Source organism: Oryctolagus cuniculus, chromosome 5, assembly GCF_964237555.1.
Source record: "Oryctolagus cuniculus chromosome 5, mOryCun1.1, whole genome shotgun sequence".
NCBI lineage: Eukaryota > Metazoa > Chordata > Mammalia > Lagomorpha > Leporidae > Oryctolagus > Oryctolagus cuniculus.
This window is the reverse complement of record NC_091436.1, coordinates 20,853,855-20,877,305: the sequence shown is the minus strand read 5'-3', so window position 1 is coordinate 20,877,305 and position 23,451 is coordinate 20,853,855. Positions and strand designations below refer to the sequence as shown.

The 23,451-nt window shown below is 41.5% G+C and overlaps 1 protein-coding gene and 1 long non-coding RNA gene across 10 annotated transcripts in view; one reads left to right on the top strand and one right to left on the bottom strand.

Annotated features, from left to right (window-relative positions):
- The window catches only part of LOC127493120 (uncharacterized), a 385,519-nt gene extending 381,217 nt beyond the window's left edge, over positions 1-4,302 (bottom strand). The window contains exon 1 of the long non-coding RNA XR_011388476.1: positions 4,158-4,302. This is a non-coding gene — a long non-coding RNA (uncharacterized lncRNA). The remainder of the gene's footprint in view (positions 1-4,157) is intronic.
- A 6,816-nt stretch (positions 4,303-11,118) lies between these two features.
- STXBP5 (syntaxin binding protein 5) overlaps positions 11,119-23,451 on the top strand; it is a 223,863-nt gene continuing 211,530 nt past the window's right edge. For 3 of the 9 annotated variants that reach the window (XR_011388464.1, XM_051855277.2, XM_051855279.2), the window contains exons 1-2: positions 11,123-11,628; positions 12,857-12,954. Coding sequence is in view for 7 of the 9 variants with exons in the window: in XM_051855277.2 (XP_051711237.1) it covers positions 11,476-11,628; positions 12,857-12,954 (251 nt within the window). In the remaining 2 variants the exon portion in view is untranslated. Of the gene's footprint in view, positions 11,629-12,856; positions 12,955-23,451 lie in introns of all 9 variants that reach the window. The other 6 variants (XM_008263624.4, XM_002714866.5, XR_011388463.1 and 3 more) reach the window with 5 other exon arrangements.

Sequence of the window (23,451 nt, the reverse complement as noted above, 5' to 3'; positions counted from 1 at the left end):
TAGACTGCTGAAATATGATAATGCTCTCATGGGACTTCCTCATCAATTTCCTGAAGTTAACAAACTCTCTCACCATGAATAAGCAGAACATCTGTAGTTTAAGAGCAGAACAAGAGGCCCCCACTTCTAAGGAATATATGTATCACTGATGTGCACTGCATTTTAGGCACTGTTTGGATACTCTTATAGGATGCCAAGGAAATAATACATGAACTCAGAGGAAACTAACATCATAATTGAAAACTAAATATGAATCATGTGAAACATCACAAGGAAGATAATGTTACTCATCAATAGATGTTACCTGCAGTGTCCCTAAAACCTCACAGCATTACATTTTTACCCTTACAAACATACTGGCCCTGAGCAAAAGGTTTTAGTTGATAGTCTCAAACTACTTTGTTTTCATTATCTTCTCAAAAGTATGGCCATATCTAACTGCTAAAAAATAATGTAGAGCAAAGAAAAGCCTGATATCCCTCTTCCTATTCTTCCTATAGACCAGAGCTGAAAGGATCTTGCCTTCTGCATAACTACTAAGTTCCAAAGAAGCACATCACTCCATGGTGAAGGAACAGGGACTAAGGCGTATGCAAATGTGAAAGCCTCCTCTTACCCAATTATGAAGCCACACCTGTGGTTACACCCTCACGGTTATGAGGAAACTAGATGGGAAGTTGTATCTGGGGCCTGTTCAACAAGATTATGTCTTGGTGGAAATATTTGGGTCACTCTGATCTAAATGAAACCCAGCGGGAGGCTGTGGATGAATAACAGGGAACCTGTTGATTCCAGAGCCTTTCCTCCTTCATCCTCTATTATTCCCAACTCCAGGTGTTACATCCATGGAACTCAATGTCTGAGACAAAGTTCAATCATGATGAGTACTTATTCAGTGGGAGAGGGTTGCTGTGGAGTGAGTGAAATGATATGCTCATATAGTAATAGCATTCAGGACAATAAAAGGGCACCTCTGAAGCTGAATTTTGCTTCCTTACCACTATATAGCTATCTCATTGTGTGCCTCAACAAAGTTGTATCATCCTTGTATTCTGCACAACGTCCAGCCCAGTAACTGTCACTTAATGGCAAGCAGCAAATGTCTGTGGAATGGAATGGTAAAGACGACTCTACTGGCAGATGAACATAAACCCTAAGATTCAGATTCTTATTCCTCTTAGAAATTGTACCAGCACTACATTTTCTTCTGTTTCTCCCTTGCTCTATTGCCTTTAGTCACTCTGTGTTCCCAATATCATGACTATTTTCTCTCTCAGTGTACTGATATGTCAGGAAGTGGAACTAAACTACTAAAGGATAAACAGTCAAATTCCTAATCCTGCTTCTGTGAACAATATGCTTTGTTTGTGTTCCTGGGCTATTTGGCTTCCCTCCTCTTTTTCCCAACTAGCTGAGGGTATCAGCTGAAAGACAGAGTGAAGTGACTAGATGATGATACATTAAAAATATACAGAGAAGAAGTCAAGGAGTTGAGAGAAAGAAGAATACGGAGAAAGTAAGCCATTTGGCAAAGCTTGGGCTTTTTGACAAGAAAGGGTCAGAGGACTTTGAAAAGTTGTCATTAGCCTGGATAAAGTGGAGTAGAAAGACAAATGAGTCAAGTGAAACCTGGGGAGATTTTCCTATGCCAAGTGTTTTATTTTCCTTCAAAAGTAACCATAAAAACTTTCAGGAAATATTTAAATTGTTCTTTTAAAAAAAGCTGTGGGAATTAGGTATGTGTGTGTGTGTATGTGTGTGATTGTTGAGACTAAAAAGCCCAGGTTTATCAAGGAATAGTCAGTATCTTTTATATCCATTGTGTTGATGGTTTTGCACATTAGTTAATGGAGATTTATCATTGAAAGTTGCATGTCCATAGGAACCTAGTTTGTACCACTGGTCATAGAACCAGGAAGAATGTGGTGGCCACTAAAGGTAGAATTGGGACTAAAAATATGTGAAAACAGAATAATAAAGTGGCATAGCAAGGGCAGCTAACAGGATGCCAGAAGGTAGCCAAAAAGCTGGAAACATACTAAAAAGTAGAGAATGTTTGACCCAGGGATTGAGGGAAAAAATTTGAAAGAAGTCTGTAGGGTTTGCAAAAGTTACAGTCAAGGAATGCATTCTGGATTTCACATTAGACATCTGGTCCTATTTGGGAGAACTCAGCCCCAAGGATGAAGGGGCTGCTTCTCCATCTTCTGCTGAAAGCCTCTGAGAGTTAATTAGCATCTGTTGTGTTTTGGCTCTTGTTGCGTCTTCTTGTATCTTGGTTCTGATAGTCCTTGGAGAAAGAACTGTCTCATTCACCCTTATGTTAGGTTTGTGTGTCTATCCTTCTTATTTCTTGTAATCCTTATGGTTGACCAGAAAGAAAAGAGAGGTGATATCTCAAAGTTCTCATCAGGTGACTAAGAGGTGACACAGCCCTGTGGACAGCCCAGTGCCCAAACTGAAAGCACTGGTTATTTATCAAGGTGATGCTGTCTCCCTAGGCTACCCTGAGGGGATGAGCTAGGCAGGCTTCTGTTAGGATGCTGGCACTTCATTACTGACCTATTTTCCAGAAAAAGGGCAGTACTTTGTGTGGTAAGTGTCCAGTTAGAAACAAATTGACAGCCAAGAACATTATATCCTTAAAGTATGTTTAAAATGTTAAAAACAGGTCTCTGGCCGGCGCCGCGGCTCACTAGGCTAATCATCCACCTAGCGGCGCCAGCACACCGGGTTCTAGTCCCGGTCGGGGCGCCAGATTCTGTCCCGGTTGCTCCTCTTCCAGGCCAGCTCTCTGCTGTGGCCAGGGAGTGCAGTGGAGGATGGCCCTAGTGCTTGGGCCCTGCACCCCATGGGAGACCAGGAGAAGCACCTGGCTCCTGCCATTGGATCAGTGCGGTGCGCCGGCTGCAGCGTGCCAGCCGCAGCGGCCATTGGAGGGTGAACCAACGGCAAAAAAAAGGAAGACCTTTCTCTCTGTCTCTCTCTCTCACTGTCCACTCTGCCTGTCCAAAATAAATAAATAAATAAAAAGGTCTCACTGATGACCATGAAAATCAAATTGTTCAATCAAGACATTATTGCTCAGCAATTAAAAGTATTTTCTATATAATTTACAATGAGGTTACTAACATCAATAAATTATGAATGTTCATCATTCTCTTTTCAAAATGTGGCACTTGAGGCAACAAAGTATTTTGAAACACCACAGCCAAAGGATACAGATGTTCGCTTACAGCTGTCTATACGCTTAACATGAACTCTTGGTACCTTGTTACATTCAGGGGTGTCATACTAGTTTTTGGGTCATGATTCTCACTGAGTTGGGCAGCTGGGGAGAAACACCTTATTATTCCAGTTTACTACCTTCTGTTCATGAAAAACAGGTGATTGGGATCTCCTAAATGCCTTACATGCTAACGACTAACCAAATTGCCCATTAGAGGCAACAACTTCACCTTTCCCTGACCTACAGATTTTATTTAAAATTTAAATTTCATTCTTCATTTTGCTTTTAACTTTGTTAACCAAAAATTAATCCTAATCCTAGTACAAATAATATTTAGCAATATGCTACACTAAGGAAAATAGTGACTGGGCAGGTGGTTCTGTCCAGGATAAAAGTGTGAGGAGTAAACAAGTTAAACAACTGAATTCCTTCAGGAGTTAAGATTTAAATATAGCTAAATCTTTAGAGTCCTGGTTTATAAATTATCTGCTTTTGTTGATGTTATAACTTGCATTTGTTCAGATGGCATACAATTTGTACGGTAATATGGTAATCACTCCCATCGGAGGCAACATTTAAAATATCCTTTCCTATTGTAAAAGACACTTGTGTTTGAGGTGCATATATCAGAAGGCAGAATAGGGTTCTTAACAACACAGAAGTGCAGTAGATAATAGTTTTCCGTAGCTGGGAATGCCGTTTCAAGGTCCTGTGCAGAGAGGGGGACTGCTGTCCTTCTGCATGGTTAAGACAGTCCACAATTGGGTCTACGAGAACTCTTTATACTAGACAGTTTTTCTTTCGTAAATTTAAAACTATCCTGAAATCAAAAGTTAAAAACAAGAAAAAACATTGACAATTCCCTCAGAACCCAACTTGTAGTGCTTGACCGCCTCAAAAGGCATACCTTTTAGGAGGCTCCACTTACCACTTTGCCTCTTCTAGATGGGGCACAAGCCATCTGTGCTCACTGAAAACATTACTTGGTACTGCGAGTTCGGAGCTTTTCCTCGTTAGCACTGGCCAGCCCGCTATGGAAATGGCGGCCATAAGTAGCGGCGCAGCTCCCAGGCTGCCCCGCGGTCACTAGGGGACTCAGCCGGCTTCCGGCTTCCACGGGGCGGAAGTGCTCCTGGGAGGGGCAGGGCGGGGCAGGGCGGGGGTGGGCATGATGTGCGTTTTTACTTAAAGTATCTTCGGTTTATGGATTTATTCGGCCAGAAACTAGCATCAGTCAAAGAGCATTGGTACAGTGATATACGCTTGTTCTTATTTGAGTTTATTTTGATGGAGAGTAGGGTGCGGTTTGGAGTGAAAGTAGCGAAGGTGAACCAAAGAGCACAATATCAGCTTAATCAGCGGTTCAGTTATTTCGTTACCACAGTAATCAGCTAAGGAATCGCACAGTTGGACATAGTTTTTCACACATATTAAGTATTTTATACTTCACATTTTACATTTAAGTATGCATTTAATTCTATTAGTTTTGTTTGTTTTTGTATTTCTGGAATACTCAAACTTACTAACCATTGTCTAGGTATTTCTACTTACAGTTTAATGAAAGTATCTACTTTTTTTTTTTTATGGTGAAAAAACATATATTTAGAATTAGCCAGCTGGACTCCGTTCCGATGATCCCAATCTGATCAGGGTGTTGACTTTGGCCACATCAATGTCATAGAGTTTCTTCACAGCTTGTTTGATCTGGTGCTTGTTGGCCTTGACATCCACAATGAACACCAGTGTGTTGTTGTCTTCTATCTCCTTCATGGCCGACTCCGTGGTCAGGGGGAACTTGATGATGGCATAGTGGTCAAGCTTGTTTCTCCTGGGGGCGCTCTTCCGAGGGTATTTGGGCTGCCGTCGGAGGCGTAGCGTCTTGGGCCGCCGGAAGGTGGGGGACGTGCGGATCTTCTTCTTCTTGTGGCTGTGGACGCCTTTCAGCACTGCCTTCTTGGCCTTCAAGGCCTTCGCTTTGGCTTCGACTTTAGGAGGGGCAGGAGCTTCCTTCTTCGCCTTCAGCGCCATCTTGGTGAAAAGCGAAAGTATCTACTATTAAACAGTGACAGAAGTAATCTATGAAACAGAAAAAACTCATTCATGTCGGCCTCATCTGTTTTTCTAGAAAGGCCAGAGCTTGAAAAAGATCACAATGCAGTGAATCCTGATTATTGTTGTTTCTTAAGCTTATGATAATTGTTGAGTTTACTAAGGTACAAATGGCAACTGGAAATTAAATTGCAATAATGCTCTTTAAGGTGCTCACGCCAAAACTCAAGGTGTCATCCTTGCCTCTTTTCTTTCTCTGATTATCTCCCTCCCCTACCCCTCCACAACACCAGCAAATCCGCTTGGCTCTATCATTAAAATATAATCCAGAATCTGACTGATCCACTGCCATGTTTAACCATTCTGGCCCAAGCCCCTAACTCCAGGCTCGATTACTGCAGCAGTCTTTTAACTGTAGGGAGAATTGACAGCAAAGGAAAAATGGCAGGGAAAAGATGGTTATGATATCTCTACATTCCTTTAAAATTTTTATTCATTTGAAAGTCAGAGTGAGAGATAAAGAGGGAGAGTCAGAAAGAGAAAGAGATAGAGATCTCTCAAACACTGATTTACTCCCCAAATGCTTGCAACAGTCAGGGCTGCGGTAGGCTGAAGCCAGGAGCTGGGAACTCCATTGGGCTCTCCCATGTGGGTGGCAGGAATCCAAGTACTTGAGCCATTATGCTCTGCTTTCCAGGTGCATTAGCAGGGAGCTAGATCAGAAGCTGAGCAGTACAAACTCAAACTAAGACTATGATATGGGATTCAGGCTGCCAAGCAGTGGCTTAATTTGCTGTGCCACAATACCTGCCACTCTACATTCTCATACATTGGGAGCACATTTTGTTTAAATTTGTGAAAATATTTTATTGTAAAATCCAGAACCCTACTCAATTAATCTTCACAAAGAAGGAAAGAAAGTACAGCCATATTTCACAGAAAGTAAGAACTGGGAACTGGAAAGTCTAGAATAGACAGTGTACTTTCCACTCTGTTGGGGTGTCTGGTGGTCACTGTCCTGTCATCTTTGTGTCTGCCCCATTTTCCCACATTCCTTCTGCTCTCAGCTTCATTGTACTTTGAGTTAAACATGCCACCCAGCTCAAGCTCTCCATGATTTCCTCCTGCATCAGATGGATTAGCAATTTTGCAAGTATAATTCAATTCCAAATTCCCAGAAGATGATCTCTTGGCTCAGCTAATTTCAGGTATTTACCTCTGATCCAATCAGTCTGAACCAGAAAACAGGGTCACCTGATTAAAACATGGTTGTTCAGGCTCATTATTTCAGCAGGAACAAGGGAACCTGTTTCAAAAAGGGGGCGTGACCAAGGCATACTAACTAATTACCATCTCTGCTCCAATTTATGAGTAATTTAAATTCAATATTCTGTTAAATGGTGTAGTGAATCAATTACTGTCTTTTACATAGCCTTTGGGATTTGATGAACTGAAATTAAGCCAATAAAAATGAATGCCAGCAGGTGAGGCAAATTTGGTCTACTTTCCAGAAAGTTTTTGTCAATAAATAATTATTTATTAAGATATTTGTGTTCACTTTCTATGTTATTCATCACAGAAGGCTTCTAATTACTTCTCTGAGACAGAGCCTTTATTAGTCTGGTAACTTTTAAACTAGATTATCAGGAATGGCAAATGCAGGACTGTTATAGATTCTCAGTCTTCAGCTTCCCAGGCTTGAAGATTCTGGTAATTTAGTGGACTGCCTTTGTGTGTATATGTGTGTGTGTGCATTCTTTGTCTTTTTTAATTTTATTTTTTAAAAATTTATTTATGTGAAAGTCAGTATTACAGAGAGACAGGGAAAAACAGAAAGAGAGATTTTCCAACTGCTAGTTTATGCCCTCGGATGGCTGCAACAGCCAGGGCCGACCCAGGCCAAAACCAGGAGCCAGGAACTTCAGCCAGGTCTCCCACATTGGTGGCAGGAGTCCAAATACCTGGGCCCTCTTCTGCTGCTTTTCTCAGCCCATTAGCAGGGAGCTGGATTGGAAGTGGAGCAGCCAGGACTCAAACTGGCACCCATATGGGATGTTGGCATGGCAGCTGGTAGCTTTACTTGCCTTGCCACAATGCCAGCCAGCCCCAATTGTCTTCTTTTCATTGTAATGTTTAGTGTTACCCCAACTCAGCCAAACAGAATCTATCTGTTATGTAATTATGTTCTGATTCATTCTTTAATAATCAGGTAAAGAATTCCATCTGGGAGAATGTCACTTGCCCAAAGGCAGAAAGCTAAGTTACTGAATGTCTTGGAATCAACATATTGATTCATTCATGAAAATAAAACTTTGTTGGGTGATTGTTAGGGTAAAATCATCTGCTTTGTGCTAAAGTACAAGATGAATAACAGAAACTATTAAAACTTTACTCACTGTGTTCTAAACTTGAATTTTTTAATTTCAAATTAAATTCATAAATTTTCAATTCTAATTTTAAAATCCAATTGATACATAGAAATTTACTTAGAAGAAATTCCATTAGTCTAATTACATGTTTTTGTTTTTTTTTTTTTTTTTTGACAGGCAGAGTGGACAGTGAGAGAGAGAGACAGGGAGAGAAAGGTCTTCCTTTGCCGTTGGTTCACCCTCCAATGGCCGCCGCTGCAGCCGGCGCACCGCGCTGATCCTGGCAGGAGCCAGGAGCCAGGTGCTTTTCCTGGTCTCCCATGGGGTGCAGGGCCCAAGCACCTGGGCCATCCTCCACTGCACTCCCTGGCCATAGCAGAGAGCTGGCCTGGAAGAGGGGCAACCGGGACAGAATCCGGCGCCCCAACCGGGACTAGAACCCGGTGTGCCGGCGCCGCAAGGTGGAGGATTAGCCTATTGAGCCACGGCGCCGGCTTTAATTACATGTTAACTTTATTTTTACTATCAAAAAGTAGCTATCATAGCATACTGATTTTTTAAATCAAATACATTTCTGGAAATGTCCTAGTATCCCTGAGCTTAGAGAGGATGGAATCAAAGTTCATAAAGCTAACTACCTGTATTCACCTTAAATTACAGGGATCCTCTAACAACTGAAGTTTGTAAAATGCCAGCATATTTCCGTATCTGATGAGAGGGATAGGGTAAGTAAATAAATAATTCTAAAGTAAAATTAGGGAACTAATTTTAATTGGTGGCCTTTTGAAGTCCCTTTCACTTCAAGGACTCTCAAAGTAGAATGGGAAACTAACATTTTTGAGTATCTACAGTGTGCTAAGCAATGTAGTACACTCTTTCCATATTCCCCCTCCAGTTTATCTTTATAAAACCCAAAGAAGAAGGTAATTTGAATCTTATTTTACACATTATCAATGCCTGGATGGGAATTCATAGTTTTCCACTGCATCATAAGAACTCTCAGAAAGAAGTCGTCCTTTGTCCAAAGAGTTTCATAATCTAATATGACAAGTTACCCAACACATTTATTTTAAATCTCAATGAAGGGGCCCATGTGGTACAGGAAGTTGAGCCATTGCTGTGATGCCTGCGTTCCATATGGGTACTTCTGCTCTTCTTTCAATCTAGTTCTCAGCTATGGCTTGGGAAAGCAGCAGGTAATGGCTTGGGAAACCAGTAGATAAGCACAAGTCCTTGGGCCCCCTTCACCTGTATTGGAGACCTGGAAGAAGATCCTAGCTTCCGGCTCTGGATTGGTGCATTTCTGGCCATGCGGCCATCTGGGGAGTGAACCAGTGGATGGAAGACACCTCTCTCTCTCTCATTCTCTCTCTCACCTCAGCCTCTCTGTAACTCTGCCTTTCAAATAAACCAACAAACAAGCAAACAAACAAAACAAAATCTCTCCAGGCAATTCCAGTGCTTCCCTCCCTACCCTAGTCAGACCTTCTTGCAGGTTCTGTTTCATTGATCAGCTACTACTTATCTGGCTTCAACTATTCCCATCTCCAAGCCTCTCCTGGCTAGCCAAGTGGCCTCTAAATTTATCAGATTGGCTTATTTATGTTTAGGCGCTCCTTTTTGACTGTGGTAAGCTTGTTGAAACCAAGAGTTGCGTTTTTATGTCTCCAGTACCTAGCACAATGCCACACACCTGATTGTGTTCAGAGAGCTAAATTAGTGTTAAAAATTCTTCAAATCTGTTTTATTGTTCGTTGCACCCAGTGAATTAATCAATGTTAAACCGCGAAACATTTTGCGAGTTCAAAGTTATGCATAAGACACCCTCCACGGGATGCGGAAGTCCGTCGAACTACATTTCCCGAAATGCACGAGCGCCACTCGTCGTTGATTTGCTGAATGCTTTGAAGAGAGGTCACTTCAGCCAATCGTTTGAGGAGAATTACAGGGCCCGGGGCAGGAGAGGACCAATCCCAAAATGTGGGCGGGCACTTGATTTCGGTTCGGAACAGAAAACAACCCCGAGAAGCTGTTGTGTGTCTTTTCGCAGGACCGCAGGGAGAGGAGTTATTAGCCCATAGATCGTCCGTCCTCCCCGCATCTCCCAAGTTGGAGCTCCTCTTTGTTTCCCTCCCTCATGTCTCTTATTTTCCACGCCCTGCAGCCCCTCTGCTTCCCACCGCCCTTCCTCAGTGAACGCATTGTGCGGGGGGTATCTGTCAGCCTCTCCCGACTTGACCCAGACGGTGTCTCCCGGCCTCCGAGGAGCGGAAACTTCATCCAGTCTCCCTCTCCACAGTGGAGAGCACACCGGGCGTTACTGACAGGACCTCAGCGTTAACAGCGCGCACCCGGGTCCCGAAAATGAGCGGCAGCACGGGGTCCCCGCCGCCGGGCGGGCCGGGGGCTCGGGTGGCGAGGCGGGTCGCGGGTCGGCCCAGCAGCTGTCTGCCGCCGCCAGACGCGCTCCACCCCCGGGAGCCGCCTCGGGGGCAGAGTCCGCGTTTTCCCTCTAGGCTCCGCTTCTCCCCCAGTACCTCGCCGCGTCTGCCATCCTCTCGCCCCTGACATAATCGTCGCCAAGACGCTGGCAAAACCTAAACCCCAATCAATCCCACACAAAGCCCACCAAAAATAAAGCAGCAAGAATGGTCTTGCAGCCCCGGGCCGCGGGGTGGGGGTGGGCGGGGAGGACCAGTGTTTCATTAGCGGGTGAACGCTCAAACCCCCGCTTTCCTCATCGAATCCGAAATGAAGCTCTTCTTGCGGCTTGTTAGTCGTCAACACTTTTACTATGCCAGTTGCAGAAGCAGCAGCTGCACACTCTGGCAGCGCCATCGCGGAGGCAGAAATTTAGCCAGCGTCTGGGATTTGCGAGGAGGATAATTTAAGCCCCGGCTTCGCTCCGGCTGGGGGCTTTGGGGCTGGGGGGCAAAAAGGGGGTGGAGGTGGCGGGGGGGGGGGGGGAGGCTGCGGCGCGTGTGCGCATGCCCAGCAGCCCCGCTCCGCGGAGGCCCAGCTGCCGCCGCCGCCGTCACCGCCACCGCCACCGCCGGCGCTGTAACCGCGGCTGCCGCCGCTGCTCCGGCCGGGGGTCGGTGCCGTGTGCCGAGGCGCCCTGTCAGGCGAGAGGGAGCGGCCGGGAGGGGAGAGCCGGAGGCGGCGGCGGCGCCTCGGGGAGGCAGCCGGGGCTCTGAAGAAGCGAGGGCAGGCCGGTCCAGCGGCAGAGGAGCGAGGCGGAGCGAGGCTGGCGGCGCGGGGACCCACCCCGGGCGCCTGGCGTGCGATGCCGGGCGGGCAGCGGCGCTGAGCGGCGGGGAGGCCGAGCGGCGGCCGCGGACCGAGAACCGTCGACCCCCGGGAAGAGGAGGAGGAGGAACAGGAGCGGGAAGGACGCGCCGAGGGGACTGCGGGGTCGGGGCGGGCGAGGAGTGGCGGGGCCGCGGGCCATGGACTCGGCGGGGGCGAGCCGGGGTGGCGGCGCGGCGCAGAGCCCGCCCGCGGCCAGGTGAGGCTGGGCAGAGCGGGCTCCGGGCGCCTCCGCCACTGCCGCCGCCGCCGGGCCGCGGAGCGAGGAGGCGGCCGCGGCGCCACAGCAGCCGCCCGGGAGGAAGAGGGGTCGCCGCGCGGTGTTCCCGCGGCCGCCGCGCTCTCGTCGTCGCAGTATTTCCTGTTCGGATTATCTTTTGCTTCCCCCCCCAACCCCCCAGCTGCCGCCTCTCCTTCCCCTCACACTCGCACTCTTCTGGGTCCGCGGTCGAAGCTGCCCTCGGCTCCGGCCCGTCCACCCCGCCGGGGACCCCCGGCGCCTGTCCTCCCGCCGAGACCATGAGGAAATTCAACATCAGGAAGGTGCTGGACGGGCTGACCGCCGGCTCGTCGTCGTCCTCGCAGCAGCAGCAGCAGCAGCAGCACCCGCCTGGGAACCGGGAGCCCGAGATCCAGGAAACGCTCCAGTCCGAGCACTTCCAGCTCTGCAAGGTGAGCCGGGCGCGCAGCCCCCGACGCCGTCTTGGGGAGTCGGGGTCGTTTTGGGGGGCGCTGACTTGGAAAGAGAGCGTCCGACAGCTTTAATAAAGGGCCGGCTCTACCGCTAGCAAATGCTTCCTGGGTGCGTTATTTTGGACATTGGATCTTACTCCTTTTCGCTGATTTTTTTTTTCCCTCCCTCTCTCGTTTTCACACGTAGCAGTCGGTTCAAGGTTGCTTCAGACGCATTATCTAACATTTAATTCGTATCCTGACAGTGCTGGCAATAATCTGAAAGCTTCTATAGCCAAGCATTTTAATGTAATTCACCAACTTCCAAGTTTCCCTTTGGAAACAGTGTCTAATGAATATTGTTTATCCAAAAGCCAAACCTGTTCAACCAGATCTTTGTTCATCACTTTTCCCTTAAAATGGATTGGAGGAGCTTACACTATGAAATCGCAGATTTTTTTTATCACTCTGTTTCTTTAAAGAGTTAGTACTGTTATTTTTGCCAATTAATGGCACACTGAGTGCCTTAGCATGCCGTAATTGAGAGAGAATGATGCAGCGAATTAATTCACCCACTGCTCAATGAGCACTACAAAGTTGTTTTGCAATTAATAGCTGCCTTCCTCTTAAACAGTCATGCCTTCCTTTGGAAGAGTTTCTTAAAGAGTAAATGTTTTGCCCCAAATCCCTGAAATTATTATTTGCTTAATAGTAAGTTGCAAAAAATATGAGTATATGTTGTACCCATTTTCGTTCTTTTACAGTTGAAAAATGTTGGGGTGGAGGCTTAGTAATTGCTTTAGCAATATTTTGGCAGAAGTAATTATATGGCAGCTTTTCCTAGGAAGTACTTGGATTTAGCATCCAAATAAAGTAATGATAAAGTGATTGCTCTTGAAAACAAATTTACAGAATTTTATACCTCTGCAGACTTTTATAATTTGGTGTCAGACTTAATATGAATATTAATGAGAATTTTCTTCTACCAGTGTTAAGGAAAAGCAGAATGTAATGTGTCACACTGAGGTGTTTGTTTATTTCAGGTTCCATGTGAATTACTTTGTTAAGGTAGATTCCATTTTAAAAAAATTGTAAAGCAGTAAGTGCATGTGTATGTGTTCGATTAGATTATACAGTTGTTTCTGAATTCTAATGCCTCTGTTGACATTTCTATTTTTAAATTTTGCTTGCTGCCTTGGTTGCTGTGATGTCACCTGCCCATCCCTAGACTGTGCGCCATGGATTCCCCTATCAACCCTCAGCCCTGGCCTTTGATCCTGTACAGAAGATCCTGGCAGTGGGAACTCAGACTGGTGCTTTAAGGCTGTATCCTTTCTTTAATTTTATTTTTTAATTTTTACTCTGTGCCCCTTAGTCCTTCTGTGTTGCTGATAAGTTCCAAAGAAAATTTTCTTTTTTTGTTTAATTCCAAAGACAAGGTGTGGTGTTTGTTTTTCCCTTGATTATACTTACTTGTGCGTTGTATGTGGCCTTGATGTCTCTATGTTCAGTTTATAGTAGATAAATGTGTATCAAAATAGAAATGTAAAGTTTTGCTCTAGTTACTTTTTTTGCAACAGGCTAGACATTTCTGAGGGGAAATAGATGTGCTCATATACTAGTGGTCTATTGCAAAGGGTATGTTAAGGGAGAGTCATAAAGATAGTAGTACGATGTTCATTTTATTTGCTTCTTAAAATATTGTACATGGTGGACATTGAACTTAAGATGTGTGTTTTTCTAATGAATTATAGGTTCAATTTGAATTTGATTGTGGTTGTTTCCAACATGTCCATGTAGAAAAATCATTAGCAGAGAACAAATGCAATGATGCTCTATGAGTAGTTATGAAGGGTTAATATTTCTGCAAGTTTTAGAGGTTTTTTAGTGTAATGCGTAGGTATGAATGTGCTCTCTGCACAGTTTCCCTTTTATAGTCTACATTTGTTGTGTACATGTACAAACTATTAGGTTAGTTTTGCATTTAAGTGTTAGTATAGAAAAGAATCTTCCTGGATACGTGTTAACTATGATAATTTTATTATGAGCATTTTGTTAAATATTTTAAAAAATGTTTTTCAAGATCATTATTTTAGCCTGAACAATAGAGACTGCTTTTTACTTTCCTACTGTTCAGTTTGGAAATAAAATTTGTGTTTGCTTTCTCTATGACATTTAACCATATTTAATCTAAATACTCTTATTTTTAAAATTAAACAGAAAAAATGCTTTGTTCGGCCATCTGTAGGATATATACCTCCGTATATTATTGAGGAATTGTGCTGATAATGAACAGATAAAAAATTAGTAGGTGATCCCAGTAGACATTGTCAAAAAAATGGAAGTGGGTGAGAAGTTTTATCCCTTTACATTTTAGATTTATCTGCATTTGAGTTAAATTGTGTCAAGTATTTTACTCCTGATCTTTCAAGCTTATTTCAAAGAAGTATTCTACGGTATCAGGACATGCTTTATGTTTCATTTGTGATTTAGTGTACTGTCTTCAAAATGATAACAGTTTTTATGTGGTCTGTTCAACTGTTATAAGTGAAGTCTAACATACATAGAATTAGTAGTGCAGTTCCACTTATTTAAACGATTAAATCTGATGAACTAAATCTGAAAATGTTAATTTCTGAGACAATATATCTAAACTTTTCTTCCTCAAATATCTAGATAGTTGAGACTAGAATATTTTTTAAATGTTTACACATTTTTACTCTTGAATCCAGTGATTAAAACCTTCTATTTTAGGATTCTTACTTTAGACTCATGAAGATGGAAATGAAGTTAAATTTTGTCAGTGTGAGTACTGTGTGTGGAGCAAAACTGTAGTGACTAGTGCATTGTTCTAGATGGATTCTTTGGAACTGAAAGCATATTTTGTTTAAGAAAAGAATTTCATTACTGGACTAGAAGAAAAAAAGTTGAATTAAATAAGTTATTTGTATATTATTTTTGCTTTTCTTTTAGCTCTTTCCCCAGTGTTGTCTTGGGATCTCATATATATATATATTTTCTTTTTAATAACCAATGTAGCTCTTTTATAACTTAATGTGTAATTATAAAAGAGTACCATCAACAAGACTGATTTTATGAAAGAAATCTTTTTTTTAACAACGCTTAATCTTAATGCCTTTGAATAATTACAGATTGTCACAAAAAGTAGTTATGATGTTAGACTTAATGCTAATTGCCATTAAAAGCCACGGTCAAGTGTCCAAAATTACCACTTACATGTGACTTTTAGTATATATATATTTTTGCAGTTAAATATTACATGAACGAAAGTGAACTTGTATTTGTAGCTTACAATTATAAATTTTTTAACACCTCTTTACTATATTTAGAATGCAGTCTGGAAAACTGGTTACCAAATCTTTTTTACACTTTTTTATCAGATTTGTAAGAATATACTAGAGTGGCAAATTGGCTTGACTACCAGTAATACCACCTGGTCATTCCTTCTGTTAGGTTTAAGTAGTAGATAAGCTGGTGAGCATTATTTATTATGACTCTGATTTGTAGAAAATAACCAAGACATTTTTATATTTATCTGGTTTTCTATATATGTGGTGTAAGGGACATGTTATTTTCTTTGTTATTTTTGAAACTAGATATCTAAATTTATAGATTCTAATTCCAAAGCTCCATATTGGTTTAACATGCAGATTATTACAACTACATTTATTAACCTTGCTCTTTTGTATTTTTCCCTACTGCAATTGGTTTCTTTTATGTTTTTTTTTATTGTCTTCTCATATTACTTTTGTAGCTTGTGATATTTTTATCCTAAAAAGTTTCTTTAGAACAGAAGTATATTTGTAGGTAAAGTCTTCTCTTTCATTTAACTGCAGAACAGAGAGTAAATGTCTTCAATAGGATCATGTTGTTAGAATTCCAAATGCATGTCTGATTTGATTAATAAGGGCAGTTCCAAAATGGTATAGGATTATATTAACTTGATCTATCTAGAGTTGAAAACCAAATACTAAGTGAGAAAATTATATGTGATATCTAATTTTTGTAGAAAAGGATTAGTGAAAATCTGAAGACTCAAATAATATCTAGCAAACCGTAAAGCAAAATAAATTTGTTTACTACATTAATATATATCAGAGAATAGTATCATTATAAAGATACCAAGTACACACTTTTCTTGGCTTTTGGGGAGAATGTGAGGTTGGGATATATTTACTAATAAGCAGGAAAGCATACTTTATTATGTACCAAGTATATAGTGGTGATATGATTTAATGATGTTAATTCTTTTTTTCTACATGGAAAAACATGCAGTTTGATTTTTAGGTGTAAACTGAAGATTAGAACTCTTTTTTCTATGTAGAAATACTACAGTTTGTTTCTTAGGAGTAAACTGAGGGTCAGAACTATTGGGGTAAAGGGATCCATTGTTTATTCCCAGATAATAAATTAAAGTAAAAAAAAACTCAAGATAGTTTCTAACTGAAGAATAAAGACATTTTTAATAATGCTGCTTCTCTTTATCTAGACTTCCATTTTATTAGTATAATTTCATATTACTTTGTGCTACCTGTGCTACCCTGATCTTATTATTAAGATAAAATTTTGTCTAATTATTAAGGTAAAATTTTGTCTAATACAATGAGGACAGTTTATATATTAACATTTCAAGGAATAAGCAGAGGAATGGAATTTTATATTTAATGAGTTTTTGTGGAAATTTGTGGTTTGAAAAAATAATTATCAGGTTATCATCAAAGGACTTAATTGTCTTGTTGAGTAGTGGAAAATACTGTGTAATAAGCAGTCTACTTTGATGAGGTGTGGACTGTCTTTTAAGTTGCAGTAATGATGCTGGGTGTGGGTATAGAACAATTTTTATACCTTGGGGATTATTTAGCAAGCACCTGTTAAGTGTCATACAACATTTGATTGTATATTGTGGCCTGAATTTTGATTCTTGTCTTTTCAGTGAACAATTGCATGTCCTCTTTCAGATTTAAAAAAAAAAAAAAATTATTTGAAAGGCAGAGTTATAGAAGCAGAGATCTTCCATCTGCTGGTTCACTCCCGAAATGGCTGGGACTGGACAGGCCAAAGCCAAGAGCCTGGAATTCCATCTGGGTCTCCCATGTGGGTAGGAGGACCCCAAGCAGTTGGGCCATCTTTGTTGTGTTTCCATGCATGTTAACTGGGAGCTGGATCAGAACTGGCAGTGGACACTCAAACTGGTGCTCATATGGGTCACAGGCAGTGGCTTAACCACCTGTACCAGCCCCACTTGTTCTTGAGTTAGTTTTTTCTTACTTTAAAAATGAAGGTGCTGTACTGGATGATTTCTTCAAGAAGTAATTCTGGGATTTTCAACATCTATGTATTGTATATAATATAAAAGAAATGAAAATGTGACCCTTCAAAAAGTTTTCCATTCTAATCAGAAGACTAGAACCAGATAAACATTAATTGAAGTTATTTCAGGGTCTACTGATATACAAAATCAGAGTATAGGTAATTACATTTGACAGACTTTTTTAAAAGAAGATTTATATATTTCTTTGAAAGAGTTACAGAGAGAGAGGGAGAGACAGAGCGAATCTTCAGTTAGCTGGTTTACTCCCCAGGTGGCTTCAACAAATAGATCTGGGCCAGGTGCAAGCTGGGATCGAGGAGCTTTTTCCAGGTCTCCCACGTGGGTAGCAGGGGCCCTACCACTTGGGCTGTCTTCAGTTGCTTTTCCCAGGCCATTAGCAGGGAGCTGGATCAGAAGTGGAGCAACTGGTACTTGAATGGGGCACCTATGGGATGCCAGAGTTGTAGGTGGTGGCTTTACCTGCTATGCTGAAATGCTGGTCCCTTGATAAAGATTTCTTTACATTGGTAGATAAGATTTCAGAATGGCAGGAAAGAGTAGAAAAATTATTCCAGGCAAGGAAAGCAGTAGGGACAAAAGTACAGAAAAGGGAATTACCGTGGTAGTTTTGATGATAGTGGGAATAATGATCCCAGTTGTTTTAGGGGCGAAATAAGGAGCCAGTTGATCAGGGACTTTGAATGTTAACCTAAGATATCTGTATGCAATTTAGTTAGGGATCTTAGTTTTGTAAGGAGATGCTCCCAGGAAGACTGTGTGACTTTTTGTATGATTAACAGGACAGTTGTGTCATGGATGGAAAAAACAATCCAAAAGTTAACTCAGATAAGTTAGTGTAGTACAGTGAACCCCAGTGAGGTGTGATAAAAGGGGAATTAGAGAAGGAGAATAAATAAGGATGGTAATATTTTGCAAATAAAGCATTGAAGCAGTTATAAAACAAATGGAGAACTTGGCAGAGATGTGGGCAGAGAAATGTAGAATTTGAAATTGTTATTTTTTGCCACATTGCATTTTTTGGGAAGGTAGCTTGGACTAAAATAAGCATGAGAATTTGATACACTTTTACATTGGATTTCTTTTTAGGCTGGTCCTTGGTGATTTCATTATTGCACTTATATTTAAAGTCATTACAAGCTGTTTGACTTTATCCATTTTTCTCTGTCAGTGTTTCTTAATAATGGTAGCATTTTGGACAGGCTACTTCTATGTATTTGTCCAGCCCATTGCAGATACTTAATATTCCTGGCCTCTACTACTAACATGCCAGTATTGCCTCCTCTATCTCTCACTTACTTCTAGGTGCTCTTGGTTGAGATGCACTGCCCTTGACCCAAGTTTTTCACAAGTTAAATAGGAATAGCAACCCTACCTGACTCATGAGACTATCTTCAGGATTAAATATGCCAATATGTGTGCATATAACTTTTAAGACCATGCCGGGACATTTGGTGAATGTTCTATGGTTGTTATTGTTAATGTGATAGTTATTCTGTGGTTTGAATTTTCAGGTCCTTCATTCATTTATTTTAACAAATTATTGCTGAGAAGAAATTTGGTGGCAGGCATGCACTGTGTTAGAAGGTCTTCATTTCCTTTGTTTTTGAAACTGATGTAGTCTTTGAAGCCAAGATCTTGAAAAGTACTGTTTTCTTCTTTGAATTTGTCTTTGAAATGGTATGCTCTTCTGAATTACAAGTTTGCAAAATTTGTATTTAGACATAATGAGATAATGTGTGTAAAAGTTTCTCACATATGTTAGGTACTAAGTGATTGTTTATTGACTTTTGATACTTGTAAGATGGTATTAAGTTTTTTGACTTGCAGCTTACTTATTTTACAAAAAATACTACTAGAATATTTTGAAATGACTTTTGTTTGAAATTGTTAAAAGTAAAATAGTTTCTCTAGAATTTAGCCACATTTTTTACATTCCTCTTCCCCTCCATACTTTGGTTCATGGAATTCTGGCTCTAGAGGAGAACCAAGGACCTTGAATGAAGTACTTTAACTTCTCAATTCTTGGCTCTTCTTTAAGGAGGACTTGGCATAAAAGGAAGACTTCGTACTGTATCAGATATAAGTTAGGATTATTAGCATGGACTACTATAGTGGGAGAAATAGGTACATTTACTTCAGAAATAACTAGATAGGGAATCTGCTTGGAAATGGCTTATTTTGCAGTGAATTTTTTTGTAGAAGGAAACAAACTGTAATAGAAATTGTGTGGAAAAGGATGTGTTAACTGCCAGAGAATCAAGTCTGTGCTTTGTGAGCTTTTCTGCCTTGGGTTAGATGGGTTTTTGTTTCTGATTGGTATTCTCCTTTATTTCTATTTTGTATTATAATTTGAATATCATAGCTTGATTTAGCCATCCTAAAGGAAAAAGGCAAAATAATTTTTGAAAACTTAAATTAGTAATAGGTGTGTATTCTAGACTACAGACTAACTTTGTATAAATGAACCGAAATCTCTTGTGCTTTTTTTCCTTTCCTGTAAAATGACAAAGTTAGGATATATGGCTTCTATGAGTCCCTCCAGGTCTCAGATCTTATAATTTCTTTTTCTGTGGAGGATTTGAGAATTCTCTGGATGTGTCTGTGTAGTGTGAGCTTCTGATTGATTATTCTCAGTAAAGAAGATGATGTATTAAGTCCATCCCATTGTAGCTCCCTTTGCTTTGTGTCTGTTGACTGCATTTATAATAAGTCAGTAGATGCATAAGTCTAAACCTTTCTTTACAAAAGGTTTCAGAGTTATCAGGAAAGAGAATATGAATAGACACACAGGTGTTTTTCCTTGAAGCAGTAACTCACATTGATAGGATGATGGGTGGTAGCATTTTCTTTACATAACACATAAGATCTTATTGGGCATTTTAAAATAATAGTGACACACTTTATCTTCCTTTCCTTGGTGTTGATGGTCTTGGTATAAAAATAAGATTAATTTACTTTAAAAGTAACATTGTAGGGCAGCACTGTGGCATAGTGGGTAAAGCTGTTGCCTGCAAAGTTGACATCCCATATGGGCACCAGTTGGAGACCCAGCTGCTCCACTTCCTATCCAGCTCCCTGCTAATGTGCTTGGGAAAGCAGTGGAGGATGGCTCAAGTGTTTGGGCCCCTGCACCCATGTGGGAGACCTAGAAGGAGCTCTGGGCTCAGCCTGGCCCAGCCCCAGCCATTTCTGCTGGGGAGTGAACCAGGGGATAGAAGTTCCCTGTCTGTTTTTCTCTCTTTCTTTCTGTATCTGCCTTTCAAATAAGTAAATATAAGTAAATCTTTTTTTTTTTTTTAAAGTTCAGTTCCTAATCGCATGATTTCATTTAAAAAAATTTATTCATTTACACAGAGAGAGGAAGAGAGAGAGAGATACCCTTTATCCACTGGTTTGCTCCCTAATCGGCCACAACAGCCGGGGCTGGGCCAGGCTGAAGCCAGGAGCCAGTAGCTTTTTCCAGTGTCCCATGTAGGTGGTAAAGGCCCAAGGACTTGGGCCATCTTCTGCTGCTTTCCCAGGCATGTTAGCAGGGATCTGAATCAGAACCAGCACTGTGGCGCAGTAGGCACCAGCATCCCATATGGGCCTTGGTTCGAATTCCGGCTGCTTCTCTTCCAATCCAGCTCTCTGCTATGGCCTGGGGAAGCAGTGAAAGATGGCCCAAGTCCTTGGACCCTTGCACCCACATGGTACACCTGGAAGGAACTCCTGGCCCCGCTCTAGCCATTGTGGCCATTTGGAGAGTGAACCAGTGGATGGAAGACCTTTCTGTCTCAGCTTCTCTTTGTCTATAGCTTTACCTCTCAAAAAAGTAAATAAAATCTTAAAGTGGAGCAGGCAGGTCTTGAACCAGCAACTAAATGGGATGCCAGAGTTGCAGGTGGTGGTTTTACCCACTGTGCCACAATGCCGGCCCCTATTAATTTTTTTATGAGAGATTATATAAAAAGTCTTCCTTGAATTGTTGGGATGTAATTTGGATATTGAATTTGATATTTGTATAGTAATTTGGAATATTTGTAGTTGGGAGTGTACACATGGATTAGACTGCAAGGTTGAGTATCACCATATGAAAAATAAGCTTTGGTGGTTATATTTATTTGGCCTTAACTTTATGCATTGGTAGAGGCACTTTTTTTACAAGAAGAAAATTAATAATCAGAATGTCAATATTGCTTCATTTTGCAGTGCTGATTTGACATAATAGCATCATCAGAAAGTATACTTAGTATTTTGGGATTACAGATTAAGGAAATGTTTTTGTTGTTGTTGTTGTTTGATCCAGATGTTTATCTGTTTAAGAATATAACAGGATGCTATAAAGAGAAGGGCAGGGCCGGTGCCGTGGCTCACTTGGTTAACCCTCCGCCTGCAGCGCCCGCATCCCATATGGGCACTGGGTTCTAGTCCCAGTTGCTCCTCTTCCAGTCCAGCTCTCTGCTGTGGCCCAAGAGGGCAGTGGAGGATGGCCCAAGTGCTTGGGCCCCTGTACCCGCATGGGAGACCAGGAGGAAACACCTGGCTCCTGGCTTCAGATGGGTGCAGCGCTGGCCATGGCGGCCATTGGGGAGTGAACCAACAGAAAGAACACCTTTCTCTCTGTCTCTCTGTCACTGTCTATAGCTCTACCTGTCAAATAAAAAAAAATCATAAAGAGAAGGGCATTTTCTTATGTACTGCCTTTTAGATTTGAATATATTTCATTAAAGTAGCTTTTAAGTATAACCTGTCCCTACCAAACTTCTTGGGAAGTGCAACAATATGATTGTTGACTTGATTTTTATGAAATAAGCTGAGTTCATAAGAATATAAAGGTACTTGATATGTCTATTTCTGTAGTTACCTGTATGATAATTCATTCTGTGGAGAAAAATGGTACTTTCAATTTAATTCAGACTTGCTGTGAAGATGATTCCAGTTCCTATATAATATAATCATTTTATACTTTAAACCATTTATAATTTTTATTTGCAACAATAAAGACAATTCAGTGATCTCCCATATATATATATATATACATGTATGTATATGTGTGTGTGTGTATATATATATATATATATAATTTGACAGAGTTATAGACAGAGAGAGAGACAGAAAGGTCTTGGTCCTTCTTCCGTTGGTTCACTCCCCAAATGGCTGCCATGGCCAGTGCTGTGCCGATCTGAAGCCAGAAGCCAGGTGCTTCCTCCTGTTCTCCCATGTGGGTGCAGGGGCCCAAGCACTTGGACCATCCTCCACTGCCTTCCCGGGCCACAGCAGAGAGCTGGACTGGAAGAGGAGCAACCAGGACTAGAACGCGGCGCCCATATGGGGTGCAGGTGCTGAAGGCAGAGGATTAACCAAGTGAGTCATGGCGCTGGCCCCCCTTCCATATATTTTATTAACATTTTAAATGTTTTTTAAGAATTTAAATGTATAGCAGCCATTTAGTTTCATTTAGTTGCTTTAATCTCTCATTCTAATATTTCATTTTAAAGAAATTTTTGATACTCATCTCTCCTGCTGTATTTTATTTTAAAGAAATTTTGGATACTACCTCTTTTTTATGCTGTAACCTTTTCTGTTTTCTTTTTATGTATGGGTAGAAGATTAGCTGAAGGGAGAAAGTAGAGTACATAATTGTTGACACAGATAGCTGCTGATTACTCAGTTTTCCATAATAAGCCACATTTTTAGTGATTCCTTAAGTTTAGAATACATTTTTCCTTGTTCATACAGTTTTTAAAAATATTCATTTATTTATTTATTTAAAGACAGAGTTAGAGAGAGGTGGACACAGAGAGGTCTTCATCTGCTGGTTCACTCCCCAGATGGCCACAATGGCTGTAGCTGAGCTGATCTGAAGCCAGGAGCCAAGAGCTCCTTCTGGGTCTTGCATGTGGATGCAGGTAACCAAGGACTTGGGCCATCCTCTAGTGCTTTCCTAGGCATATCAGCAAGGAGCTGGATTGGAAGTGGAGCAGCCAGGACTCAAATCAGCACCCATATGGGGTGCCAGTGCTGCAGGCCGTGGCTTAACACACTACGCCACAGTGCCAGCCCCCATATAATTTTTTTAAAAGATTTATTGTTGTATATTGAAGGTAATTTTGCTTTTTTTTTTTTTTAAAAGAAACTTAATTACCTTTAAAGAAGAACCCCAAAATGATACATCTTTTGTAAGCACTTAGACATAACTTTAAATAATTTATTTATTTATTAAGATTTATTTATTTATTTGAATGTCAGAGTTACACAGAGAGAGGAGAGGCAGAAAGTGAGAGAGGTCTTCCATCTGATGGTTCACTCCCCAGATGGCTGCAACAGCCAGAGTTGCGCCAGTACGAAGCCAGGAGCTTCTTCCAGGTCTCCCACGCGGGTGCAGGGGCCCAAACACTTGGGACAGCTTCTACTGCTTTCCCAGGCCATAGCAGAGAGCTGGATCAGAAGAGGAGCAGCCGGGACTAAAATTGCTGCCCATATGGGTG